Consider the following 14176-nt stretch of genomic DNA (forward strand, 5'->3'; position numbering starts at 1 on the left):
CCATAGGACATCATGGGATCATAATAGGGCAAACAGGATACCCGTCATGTTTGTGACAGAAGCCAAGTCCTACATCAGGCTCTTAGACCTTGACCGAGTTTGAGGGGACTCGCAAGCTGAATTCTGTACTAACACGAGGGGAAGAATTGGATATTAGCTCCAACTACAATAAGGTGCTTCTGACCAAGAAAATTTTGATTTTTTTCTCAAACAGGTGATCTCGGCTATAATAATGGAATCACTCTATATATTGTTGCAAACTGTGGTTTCTACCCTCTAAATACCTTTAAGTACTTAAATGACTGTTTCAAAGAACATGACAATTTCATGTTATTTGAAAGTTCTGCCGGACACCAGACACAGGGTATGTATTTTCACTAGGCCATTTGCCAGTGTTTATGGTAAAGTGAGAATGGATTACAGGAGAAAACTAAGAAGTCTTTCAGGTTTTCTACTCAGTTTCTGGAAACAGAACATCATCTACTATTCAAATGTGGTTGAATCATAAACACATGGATAGAAATTTGAGGGGCATTTGAATGACCAAACTTCACTGAAGTATATTACTGGTGGTGTTGTCGTCACATTCGCTAGTGTCGTTACTGCTGGCGGTGCCTTCGTTGGTGGTGTTGTAATCACATTCGCTAGTGTCGTTACTGCTGGCGGTGCCTTCGTTGGTGGTGTTGTAATCACATTTGCTACTGTCGTTACTGCTGGCGGTGCCTTCGCTGGTGGTGTTGTAGTCACATTTGCTGCTGCTGTTACTGCTGGCGGTGCCTTCGTTGGTGGTGTTGTAATCACATTTGCTACTGTTGTTACTGCTGGCGGTGCCTTTGCTGGTGGTGTTGTAGCCACATTTGCTATTGTAGTTACTGCTGGCGGTGCCTTCGTTGGTGGTGTTGTAATCACATTTGCTGCTGCTGTTACTGCTGGCGGTGTCTTCGCTGGTGGTGTTGTAATCACATTTGATGCTGTCGTTACCGCTGGCAGTGCCTTCGCTGGTGGTGTTGTAATCACATTTGCTACTGATGTCACTGCAGGCAGTGCCTTTGATGGTGGTGTTGGTAAATTCCCCAAATTAAGTAAATTACGCTGGCATAATTAAAATTTCACCCAGCCCTAGTTGTAATTTCATTACAGGTGTTATTGTCTTTATGGGTGCCAGTGCATTTCTTGATTATGTTGCCTTTAATCAAGGTGGAGTCTTTACTGGTGCTATGCTTTTGACTGGCAGTATTGTCATTACCAGCAGGGTTTATGTTACTGGTGGTATTAGCATCACCAATTATAATGGCATTGCCAGCGGTACTGGCATTTACGATGGTTCTGCCTTTACTTCTGGCATCATCTTTGGTGCGTATGGTGTTGGCATTCTTTTTGTTGTAGTTTCTGGTGATGTAAAGGCTGGTGGCACTGTCTTTAGGAGGCGGTATTGACCTTGATGGGACTAGTTGTCCACAGTGCCTTTCCTTGTGAAATTCCTTTACTGTTTCACAATATTTGCAGGGGCAGCTTCTTCGCAATGGCGAAGGAGCGTCCCCCCTTGGCTGAACCAGCAGCAGAAAAATAAAACAATAGTTTTATCTTTTCACCTGCTGGCTCAGCCAGCAGCGTGTTCATGAAGGGGCGGGCTAAGCCATGGGAGGTGGGAAGGGGGAAGAGGAGAGAGTGCTCCTAAGTGCGCATGTGTGTTTGTCCAGCTGTCATAGGCTGGCCTAACACACATGCGCACTTGGGTTTCTCCAGCCCGGCGGGGCTGGAGAAATTGCACAGACCTCAGGGTTGTGTCTGAGCAGCAGTCCAAGCTCTGCAGACCAATCCTGATGCTGCTTTCATGCTAAGTTTAGCATGATAGCAGCACCAGGATTGCTGGGGAGCCTGGGCTGGTGTGCCAGGGACTGCGGGGACACCACATTGAGGGAAGAGGAGGAACGAGCGAGGCGGCAGGAGATGGCGGCATCGTAGTAAGGTACTCTTTTTTTTTTTTTATTTCACCACCCCCTCTGTCTCTGTCCCGCCCCTTCCCTTGAGGTATGGGGCAGCCGCTGCTAAATATTTGGTGCTACTCAGACACTGAACCACTAACCCCAACCTTGGGTTTGTGTGGAACTTGAGTTATTTGGTAACTTGTCTTTTGTAAACAGACTTAGGTAGGCCCCACAAGAGGACCAAGCTAAGTTTACTAGTTCATGGGTTCCCAGTAACCTAACCTGTACTTAGGGACATCTTAAGGTTTTTGGGGGGCCTGGGCCAAACATATTTTGGGGGCCCCTGTTCAGAACAACTTTGAATTTATCATCCAATTTCGGCTGTTTCCTGCCCTCTTCGGCCAGCTCAGTGACAGCACACAGGCACATCCAAATTCTAAGTGTGTTAACCTCTAATATTCAGGGATAGTGACATGTTCTTTAAATTTTGTAACACAACAGCAACTAACTAATATTACTTCAAAATATATCTGTGACATCCTCCAATTTCTCATATGTGAGGTCCTGTTTTGAACTGAAACCTTTTCACGGATTTTGCACGAAACATAAACACAACATTTGTCTGCAAAATATCCGTAATAGACTCTCAACATTACCCACATTAAAAATAAATTCTAGAAAACCGGTATTATTAGCAGAGCTGTTTGAGAATTATTCAAGTTCATTAGGGCAACATGCTCTGCAGAAGAGAGCTGGCTCTATCAGGGGCCCCTTGAAAGGCTGGGGCCCTTGGCCAGAACCCACTTTGCCAATGCCTTAAACGTCTCTGCCTGCAGTGTTTTTTTTTACTTCTTAAATATCTCTGCACTGCTCATTTGCTCAAATTCTGCACCCTCCGTGCCCGTCTCCCACCTTTGAAGATAAGGTGCCAAGAACGAAAAACATAGTCAGAGAAAGTGGGGCTGAGAAGTCTGCCCTGGCTCTGATCTTCTGGGCACAAGTCTCTTCCTTGAGATATTCTGTCAGGGCATGATTCATCTGACACCAGTCGCGGCTCAGGCTAATTGAAAGGGGTGGGGTGATGCACGCGTGAGGGGACTGGGGGGGATTAAATTAAATTAAAAAGTAATAATAATTAAAGAAAACACCTCCGCTCCCGCTCCGCTTCTCTGCCTCCTCCCGTCTCGCTGCAGGCACAGGCTCCCAGCCTGCCCTGCGCCAATCCTGACGCTGCTTAGAGCACTGTTAGGATTGGCTGGGAGCGCCCAGCCAGGGCGCTCCCAGGCAGACTGGAACCTGTGCAGGCTCTCTCCAGCACGGCAACTGTTTTGCTGAGCTGGAGAGAGCCCTGTGCGCATGCGTGTTTCGCCGGCCCTAGACAGCTGGCCAAACACACATGCGCTGTGAGAGGGAGTGCTAAGCACTCCCCCTCACTTCTCATCACCCCGTGGCCCCGCCCCTTTCCCCCATAAAAACCATCATAAACACAGTTTATGATCATTTTTTGGGAAAAAGGTTTGCAGCTCCCGCTGCTGGCGGGGGGGGCGACGCTCCTCCACCCTCATGGAGGAGCCGCCCCTGTCTGACACTGATTTTTGGTACACATGGCCTCCAGTCGTCTGTGGAGTTAGACCTCTGGGCCTGGCTGCTTCCACTGTTTTGACATTTCTCATGCATGCTGTTCATACTTCTGGGCTTCCGTCCATTCCTGCCTCCCCGTGGAACTGTAGAACAATTAATGACAGCCCGTGTTTGGGAAACTTGACTCCAGAGGATGACTGTAAAGAAAATGTGAGCCCTTAATGGGCACAAATTGCACACCACTGAAGGCATCATACGCTCTCATTATGTGTTCTGCATCCATTCCTGACTCGCACGGTCAGTTATCACATCTAAGCAGAGATTGTGGACCTTGTGTCATTCCTAGGGAAGTGTAATTTAAACATAGCAATGTCAGAACTGGGAACACTGCCAGGCACTCAGGGCCTGGGTCTTTCGCAGAAAATGCATCTTTTAATCAGAATCATTCTTTGCTAGGGCACTTTGGTTGGCTTTTGGCTTTGGAAATGTTTTAACCCTAATTTCAGCAGTGGGGAAGTTTTGATGGGGACTTCTCAGTGAGGACGGCGCGTATTTAAGTGATGAAGTTACTTCTCAATGGGATATTTTAATACAAATACATTTTCTTGGTAAATCAGTTACGTGGAGGGCACAGGTGTACCTTACAGGTGGTAAGTGTGAAATAGTTAAGAGTTGATACAGTCATTGAGAAGGCTAGGGGCGAAAGCAGGGCCTTTTTGGCGCGGTGTAGTGGAGGAGGGCTCCTACTCCTCAGTGGGGCCCCAAGTTTAGTGCAAAGCCTATGGATACCTGTGAGACATGGGAGAGTCCGAGGCCTATGTGCACATTATGCAAGGCACTATACGCACCCCTGGAGAAGCGCTAACGAAAGAACACGATTGAATGAGATTACGTTTGTTACCTCTGGTAACTCCCCTCGACCCCTTATGTGTGCTCTTCCGCTTGCCATAGTCTGAGGCACATTCCAAACTACACTGTTCGCACAAAAATCATTCGCAAATTGGCATGTTGATGAACATGTCCACACTTTTCCAAAATATTTACAAGTTTTGCAATATAGCCACAAATTTTGAAAACTGTATTGGTGCAAGATGTGAGTGCCTAGACTGCCTTTAAGTGGCTGCAAGAGAGAGTCCAGTGTCTAGAAACTCACTGCTGTCCACCCAGGGTGTCCATCTGAGTCTTTAGTGTAGGGTGAGGAGGTAATGAGCGTAGATCACACCGTGCACAGGACCACAAACGAGATGCCGTCAGCACCTTAAGTGGGAAGAAAAAGATGGCGGTCCCTAAAAGGGGCGTGGTCAAAGAAGTATAAGACTCTTTACAAAGATGGATGACCTGTGTAATTAAGGGTGTGGCTTTAAAGCATGTAAACTGAATCCTTTGTTTCACACAGCATGCCACCTGAACAGTACTTGGGTACCGTTCTGTGAGTTTTCTGTGTTTGCATCCAGACTTATAAAATAACACCATGCATATGCTTAAAAGAGGCCAGATCAAGGGTAGTTGCCAATGCTTGTTAGCAGAATCAAATTCATTAATATTGATGATTTGATTCTGGATGATTAGATTTGAAAATGTTTTAATTCTGAAAATGTGAGACTGTGAATCAAACATTACTACGGTCTGCGGGAGAGTTAGCGGTCTTCGCAGTGTCTCAATCACTCGCCACTTTTCTCTGCCGTCCTTTTGTTAGATACGCCCTTTTCCTGCCCACATCTTTCTGAAATGTTCAGTCTAAATATCTGACATTACCCTTTTCGTCCTCAGCACCATCTTTTCAGCCACTCCGTCTGCACATACTTCTTTCTCCCTCACTTCACCATCCCGCCAGCACACACAACCACCCACTCACCGGTAAGCACTGCATTTTCTTTTCCTTTGGTGCTGTTTCAACTGCTATCTCCCTCACACACTTCCCTACAATTACAATTCAATCAATCAGGATTTGTAAAGCGCGGCTAATCACCCGATAGGGTATCCAGGTGTTTGCAGGTGTCGGATGTTTATTCGAACAGGTCTTGAGGGCGGTTCAGAATTCTGGAAGTGTGGCGATGGCCCGGAGGTGCGTGCAGAGGCTGTTCCAGGTCTTTGCTGCGATGTGAGAGAAGGAACGTCCTCCACTTCTGCTTTGGTAGATGTGGGGAGTATTGGCAAGTGACAGGGAGGCAGAGCGATGTCTTCTTGATGGTACACATGTGACCATTTCTCTGTACATTCAGCTAAGAGGCCAAAGATTGGATGTGCAACTACTCTGACCACCTCTGTAACCGCAGTGAGAAACATGCACTGCCTTCAGCCTCGGCTTACTTGCTTCTAATCATTCTGTGCCATACGCATCCACCCACAACATGAACTCACCCAAATGCCCAAAGTGATTCTGCTCTTAGGAGGCACTACACGAGAGCCACATGTTGCTTGAAAAAAACTACGAAAACACATCTGGAAAAAGTTAACCATCTCAGGAAATTGAGGATGGTGTAAAACGTTAAATGTCAACATAAATTGTATTGCTGACCTGGATTACCTCCAGGGGGGTTACAGTCATTGTCGAGAAATGAACCCATATTTTTGTGTGTTTGGTTAAGATCATGACTATAGGGCCCAATAGGGACACATTTCAAAGTCACTTTTTAATTACTGACTGTATGTGCCTCGCCCACTTCAAACCCTGACCACTATTACATCTCCTTCCTGCTAAATCCAAGTCACTTTAGGGAGCAGGACGGAAGAGCCTCCTTAACCCCAGACTGTCATTGGATGAAGTGGACTATTGCCACACACTGTTGTTGGGCCACATTGGTGTTTCCAAAATCAAAAACATAACATCTAAAGAAATGAATAAGGCAGCAAGTGGTGTGATCCTCTGCAAGCATCTCCTGAAAATGGCACGCTTTGCACATTGACTAGATGGTATATTTGCTTGTGGGCAGTGCTGGAAATGGAAAAGTTACTCCAGGAACCCCAGAATTAGGGATGAAAATAGCAGCTGAAAGGCGGTGAAGTCACAGGTGTTGGAATCACAGAAAGGCGTGTCTGACAGTCCCCTTAAATGAGTCCTTTGGGTGTGGCAGGCTAGAAGTGAAAGCCCCCTGTCTGCAGGTTGCTTCTCCGAACAGAAAGCAGTCAATATTCAGGCGCTGCTGGGTGTGTTCCGGGACAAATTGAGCATATTCCACCAGGTCCAGTCCTGATCCCGGGTCCGGTTCAGCTTCTGGATCCGGAATCCGGCTGCAACCCCCGCGTATTTCCTGCACCGTCTGCAAGCACCGAACAAAGGCAACTTCTGTTTCCATCTGGAGATCATCATATCACGGTTATGTGCACACACGGGAGCACTGTGTGCCAAAGATGCAATTGAAAGCTAGATAAAACACATTGTCATTGGTAGATAAATGTTCATTTCAAGCGTTCAGTGAACGCTGACCTCTGCATTCGCGGTACATTCCCCTGCGGGAAAAGTTAAAATAATTCTCTCCGAACTTTTCCAATCTTAATTTACTTTTGTAATTTCTTTTGCAGATGCGGTTTCCAGGAAAGACTCGTGAAACGTGGTGTGTGCGGATTTACTGAGCTTTATTAAATGTCCCTGTGAAGGCTGTGTGGGCATTTAATCCGCCCGAGTACTGTATTCTCCCTGTGAGCATTATCCGGCTGCGGCAGAACTTCCATGCTCCACTAGGTGGCACCAGATGCACAATGAATCATTTTACCTGCCGCATTCTGTCACCCAGTGAAGTGAGGAAAGTCACATTATTTCACTTCAGCTCTGAGTCACTATCCAGGCTTCTCTGTGGAACCAAACAGTGCGCTCTTAAGCAAATCACTGTCCCTTTATCTGCCAAAACTTGAAGTGCTTAGAAAAAGCAGAACTCCCACGGTTCTTGGACCAGGATTCACCAATTGTTACCAGTACTTTAATATATACTTAGAACAGGCTCTGGCTGTACGGAGAGAAATAACTCTCTCGCCTCATGCTATTGTCTGTTTAGTGTATCATTCCGCCTTCTGGGGCGTGCTGCCATTGGCTGTTATGCGGGTCTTTTTAAATATGACAAGTACACTGAATAATTGCACAGTTTGCCCTGTTTTGTACTCCACCTTCTTGTTTTGAACTTTACACAGAAATCAATATCTTTTGGAAATTCTCAACCTCCCTTCCCCAGCATTGGCAAAGCCAATAGGCCTGGCTTTAATGTGCAGAAGAACATTTGCGCTTGCTAGGTGACCAGATTTTGAGGAGCAAAAACCGGGACAGGTCTGACATAAAAGAAGAACTAAAGACTTTACTCTCACTTTCATATTTGGCCTGTACCGTTGTTTTGCGTAGCTTCGTGAATGTGTGGCCTATACATGTGTGTTTTTTTAATATATATATATATATATATATATATATACACACACACAAAATAAATAAATACAAATCAAGCATTGGTAAAGCCAATAGCTCTTGCCTTTGGGACCTATTAGTTTTGCTAGTTGTTTTCTAGCCACACTGTACAGCACCCCTGATTTTGTGCAACATTACTAAGGAATACAAACTAAAATAAAAAGATACTATGATGCGGTGGTCATTTTGTAGATGTACGTATGTACAAAATGGCGCAAGCGTTTTCTTTTTCTTTTTCACTGAGTTGGATTGTAGGAAAAACATAACTAGCCTGAAAGCATGTATTTTTTGTTAGTGCAGATGGGAGGGAGATATCAGAGCCTGTGATGGGGGGCAATATAAAGGGCCTGGGAGGGGGAAGCTGCAGAGAGAGGGCTATGCTGGGTTAAGCAAAAGAGAGGGCGGTGTTGGTGAAGATATGCAACATGTGATAGAGAAGAAGTGCCTGGGTGGGAGGAAGTAACATGGGTAACGGGGTAGGGAAGAGAAACAGAAGTGAAGCAATGGGCAAGAAAGCCACGAGGAGCAGGTGGGGAGAAGTACGTAGGTGAGAAAGCAATGAGCAGAGGGACAGAGAGCAACACAGTGCAGGGAGAAGAAAGTGTACGAGGGAGACAGGTGGAAAACACATGCACTCTCATAGAGTGCTTAACCCAAAAGAAAAAAGCCCACAGAGAGATTACAACAGGGACAGAGCGCTTGCGTGCTCAACCTTAAAAAGTAGTGCTTGAAAAGCAAGCATTGAAAGCATAGAAGCTAGCCAATCACGAGATGGTAAAGAGGCTGTGCTCCATGGAAGGGACAAACATAAGATTGACAAGATGGAAGACGAATAATAAGTAGGGAAATGAGTGACGGGAATCCCCACCAGTGATAAGTAGCGGACTGGCATCAAACCCCTGCATGTTTTAGGTAAACAGCAATTATCGTTCTAAGGCAGACAGCTTTGCTATCCGGTAGGCTCGATCTAAAAACATTCTCTGAGAAACAATACGTATTAATGCAACATCTAAATGTACAATCAAAACTGGATGTGTTGATAATTGTTTCAGCAATTCAATTACTTAAAAATCAGTTTTCAGGATCCATTAATTGTTTTTAATGACCAGTTCTTCTGAAATAAGTGACAATGATGAAATAATCACTCACACAACGTTTCTTAATCAAAATGCGACTCTTGTTGCATTTTGATGGCCAATCACTGGCCCATGATGTAGTCCTATTTTGCCCTAAGATTCGACTGCTGAATGCAGACTGTGTCTACGAGTGGAATACTGAGAAGAAACATGTGTGATTAAGCTTGATAAGACAGATTCCCATATGTTGTTCCCCAGAAGCATGTCATTCGCGTCTCAAAGCACTGGTGAGATAGGAAACTGGTAGAATTGGTGCTAGATTGCTCCACACCAGTGCTTTATTTGAGCCGGGGGTTTCTGGTGCTCGGCACCGGCACTTAATTGTCAGCTCTGGCTCTTGTGACAGATGCACGGCGTGCGGTCTAATTTTGAGATGAGGATAACAAATGTGTTTAATAAATCAATATACATTAAAAAAAATAGCACCTGCTTCTCCTGCCGTTAATATACCTTTGGGTGGCCTGAAGGAGTCTGAATTGTCACAGTTGTGGGAGTGTGATGGTTTGGAGTTGTGTTGGTACTGTTGCCGAAAGGGTTGGCATGGGCAGTGCAGGGAGAGGGGCCTCCCAAGAAGGGCCCAGGCACTTACTTCTTCTTACAAATCAAGCACTGCTCTACGCTGCCCCCTGCAGACTTCTCTGAGGGCTTCTGTTCCACTGAAATTGCAGAGATTAAAGATGGTGATGTTTTAGATACAGTTCAGTTCAGGTGTTATTTTGTCTCTTGACCTTCGTATCTTACCTGTGCTCAGGTAACTAGAGACCCCCTAGTGGTGTACGTCAGAGACCTAATTTCCCTTTTGTTCTCTTCGCAGTTGACTTCCAAGAGACAGAGCAGAATGAGGATGACGACTCTCCCCTGATGCCCATCAGCATGTCAGGTATCTAAACTCTGATGAGTGAATGTGTGCATGTGATTTGTGTAGGAGCCTCACTTTGTTTCTCAGTCATTCCTAGTCAGCTCTTCTATTTTATTTTTTTTAAAACATTTATAAAGCGCACTGTCACCAAACTGGTATCCTGCCACCTCGGCCGGGACAAAACAACTGCAGCTATACACAATGAAAGGCAATGTGTGGTTACTTGGGAAAAATACAAGTTTTCAATGGTTTTCTGAAGCTTGGCGCTTGGAGACCTAGATCACTGTCATCTAGGCATTTGGAGAGCTAGACAACCGTCATCTAGGCGCTTGGAGAGCTAGGCAACCGTCATCTAGGCATTTAGAGAGCTATACAACCCTCATCTAGGTGCTACTAGAGCTAGACATCCATTATCTAGGTGCTTGGAGAGCTGGCAACCGTCTTCTATGCATTTGGAGAGCTAGATAACCATCATCTAGGCGCTTGGAGAGCTAGACAACCATCATCTAGGTGCTTGGAGAGTTAGGCAACCGTCATCTAGGCGCTTGGAGAGCTAGACAACCGTCATCTAGGCGCTTGGAGAGCTAGGCATCCGTCATCTAGGTGCTTGGAGAGCTAGACATCCATTATCCAGGTGCTTGGAGAGCTAGGCATCCGTCATCTAGGCGTTGGAGCGCTAGACATTTATTATCTAGGCGCTTGGAGAGCTAGGCAGCTGTCATCTAGGCACTTGGAGAAGTAGATCACCATCATCAATCAGAACACTCATGGCCTAGGTCTCAGTGCCATGGTGGTACCAGGCGTAAAATCTCTCTCTCGCCATTAACAATGGTGAAACACAGATTACATGCGGTATGTTTGGTCTGTGCGCAACATTACTGCTTTTCATACATTTAATGGGGAACAATAAGTAGGCACGTTTTGCCCTCTTCTGGCCACACAGTGTCCTCCATGTGGGACCTGGAGGAAGTGACCAATGCAAGCTTAGGAATGAGCACAATGTGTTGTAATCTGCAATGAGTGTAAATGTAAAACCAGGCATAGAAGGCTTGGAATAAAGGCTTTAGTGGGACACACTTAGGGGTAACTATCCCTAAAAGAGAACAGGACAACACCTACCCTACCATAGTCCTTTCTGATTGCCACCGCTAAAACCCTGACCCGCGTCTTGACATTTTACTATGTATTTAATCTTAACAATTTAAATCTTATGCATTTGAGCTGAAAAATGTTTGTGTACATCGTGGACATATGCCATAATATAAGATAATCAAAATAATGTTTGCATTTTTGCACTGCAAAAACATGTTATATCTTTCATTTATTTAATTCCATTTCTTCTTTTTGTGACTTTCTTTTTTCTTGTCCAAAGAGGTCATGTCTGTAGTTCATTCATTATGTTGGATTTAAAGTATCTCCTCTAGTGTTGAAAATCATCATTATTCATGTGCTTGGCATCAGCTGCACACACAGAACTGAAAACCGCACCTGCGAAGGAATTTACCAAGAATTAGCAATCTTACATTCTAGTTACTGCGCCTGGTCAGGCCCTGAGAAAGGTTCTTGAGGGAGCGAAACGTGTGTCTGACAATGTGTCTGTCGATAATGCCCAGTTCCTTATGTTGAAATATGAGTGCAATATGTAATTAACGGGCGCAGCAGGAGTGCTGTAAACTGGGGCTCCCTCGCCCCAAAGTCTTGCTTTCCTCACCCCATTTGTAGGGTGTGCTGTCAGCCTTAGTTGGCTCCACCAATGGAAATCACTGGCCCAAAGGTCTATCTGGTAGAGGATTGCTGGGTCAAAGTGGTGGTCGACCGACCCTGTTTAGGGTGGGATGAATGTCTGATTGTCCCTGCTCTTATGCGCCTTGGGCAGACGAAATGTAGAATCGCCTGACACGTAGGGAGAAATCTCTCTGTGCATCAGAGACATTTTTTTTTATTTTTTTTATTTTTTAATTGAACAAAACGATCTCCCTTTTACTGAAGGGAAGACATAAAACTTGAAAATAAAAAAAAGAGGAAGGCGAATGCAACGAAAAGGGGTCATCTGTCCCGTGGACATTAGGAACAACTTCAGGGTTAAATTGGACTGTTTTGCGCTCAGCACAATGCCACTTTTTGGGCATTGTGCTGATTTTATGGTGCTCATTTCATCAGCATTTGAAGGATGAAAGGCTGAGTCTGGCCACTAGGACACAAACTTGTGACGAGCCAGTTATTCACAGATATCTAGAGGGCGATCTGAGCTATCTCATCACCTTTTCAGTAAACTAATGCACACTAGGAGCACGAACAAGCATTGATGCAGAACCAGCAGTCATTTCCCACAGCCCTATATCACTTTAAATCAAGTTCTGCTTGTTGCTTTCATACTGCTGCCTGAACTGCTTTGATGTGGCCAGCAGGTGGCGCCCATGATCTCTATATGATATGTTAATAGTGATGCCATTGCAGCGCCTCTAAAACCAGTGTGGGACACTTACAACCGTGAGAGCGTCAGTGTTGTGCGAGGGGCACACCAGTGCATGGCCCCAGAGTTCTGGTGCTGTGAGGCAAGTGATCTAGGCGCAGAGTGCCTGCACAAGCCCTCCTCGGTGTGCCTGCACTGTGTGCAAGTGTCGTTGGGCGCTTTGCTGGTGAGCACATCACGGAGGGGGAGGGGGAGTCCTGTCCACCCTGAATCTGGACAGAGCTGGCCAGCACCCCTGCAGAGGGATGGACAGTTCTCTGCAGTGGGCCCGTGTGTACATCGGTTCCTTCGTGGTGAGATCAAGGCAGCAATAGATCTGTCCACACGAAGACCTCGAAAGCTCCCAAGTTTACAGCAGAGACGTTCTAAGGGATGGGGAAAGAGGGCTCTGGCCACGGGCCCCTGCCTTTCAGGGGGCCCTGATAGAGCCAGCTCCGTTCTGCAGGAAGTCTTGGCCTGATGATCTTGAATAATTCTTAAAGGGATTGTTTTAAATACCGCTTTCCTTTAATTAATTTTTAATGTGGGTGATGTGTGAGAGTCTATTACAGGCATTTTGCAGAGAAATGTTGTGTTTGTTTTATGTCATAAAAAAAGTTGATATCAGATCCAAGAAGGACCTCACATAGGAGGCATGGGAGGGTGTCACAGAGGTTGTTTGCATTAATATTATTCATCTGGTGTTGTGCTGCAATATTGAAAACATGTATCAATCCCTGAATATTAGAAGTAAACGCATTAGAATTTGGACGCGTGTGCCTGTGCAGTGTCAGCACCCTGGCCAAAGAGGGCACGAAAGAGCTGAAACTGGATCATAAATTCACAGCTGTTCCGAACAGAAGTTTGGGCCTGGGACCCAAAATCCTTAAGATATCCCTGGTTTACAGAGTTGATTTGAGTAGGTCTGTAATCAAATACACAGCGATTATTGCATAATAAGCAGGAGACATAGGCACACAATGCTGTGGTGCACGGGTGCACAGTGTTCTTGGCCCCAGTGACAAACTATTCCATCACACACCGGCAGGCACCGAAGTCCCCCGCCGCAGAGAGAGGGTAAGGGCAGTAGGGGGCCTACTCCCGGAAGTGACAAATAGAAATAGTTGGAGGGGACAGAGAGGCCCTGTTAGGTCTGTGTTCAGTCCAAAGAGCCCTGTTGGAGAAACATAAGGATGCCTTGGTTAACTAGAGTTTTTGTCCACCATGCGGGGTGGCCCCACAACCAGGGTGTGGGGCAAAGTGCGTCGGGCAAATGTTGTAGGACAAGACATCCAGAAACCAAGTGTAGCTTTACTATACTTGTAACATATATGGGCTATAGTACACAAAGTGCCCAGGGGCGCAACAGGTGTTTGGGCTCACTTTACAAACCCACGGGGCTCTTTGGTATTACAGAAGGTGCCACAGATGCTTGTGAGGCGCCTTCTGTATTACAGGCACATGCGCCAGCGTTATTATCAGAGGGCGTTCCCTCATTTGCATGGGGGTGTGGCCCCATGCAAATAAAGAAATCTCTCTGCCTCTGCGCTGTACTATAGAAGTGGGCGCAAAGGCAAAGAAACTTTCTGGAGATGCACTGACGGTGGCACACTGTCAGTGCACCCACTGATGGAAGCCCTCCAGAGGTGGTGAAGGAGGTCTTATGGACACCCAGACATGCCCTTGCAGGTAGGGGCTGTCTCTCCCCTCACCCGCCTGCAGGGCGATAGTTAACCTCTCTTAATGTGTTTTTTGAGTGCAGGAAACAAGCATTTTAACTTGGATACTTTTTATTGGACTAACCATTAGTCTATCTGAAGATGTCCATAT

The 14176-nt window shown here is 45.9% G+C and overlaps 1 protein-coding gene across 5 annotated transcripts in view; it reads left to right on the plus strand.

Annotated features, from left to right (window-relative positions):
* The window catches only part of THRB (thyroid hormone receptor beta), a 438776-nt gene that overhangs the window by 352909 nt on the left and 71691 nt on the right, over positions 1-14176 (plus strand). For all 5 annotated transcript variants that reach the window (XM_069212038.1, XM_069212034.1, XM_069212035.1 and 2 more), the window contains one exon: positions 9850-9915. In XM_069212038.1, the coding sequence (XP_069068139.1) occupies positions 9897-9915 (19 nt within the window). In that variant the 5' untranslated portion in view covers positions 9850-9896. The remainder of the gene's footprint in view (positions 1-9849; positions 9916-14176) is intronic.

The sequence above is a fragment of the Pleurodeles waltl genome, chromosome 10 (genome assembly GCF_031143425.1).
Source record: "Pleurodeles waltl isolate 20211129_DDA chromosome 10, aPleWal1.hap1.20221129, whole genome shotgun sequence".
Lineage (NCBI taxonomy): Eukaryota > Metazoa > Chordata > Amphibia > Caudata > Salamandridae > Pleurodeles > Pleurodeles waltl.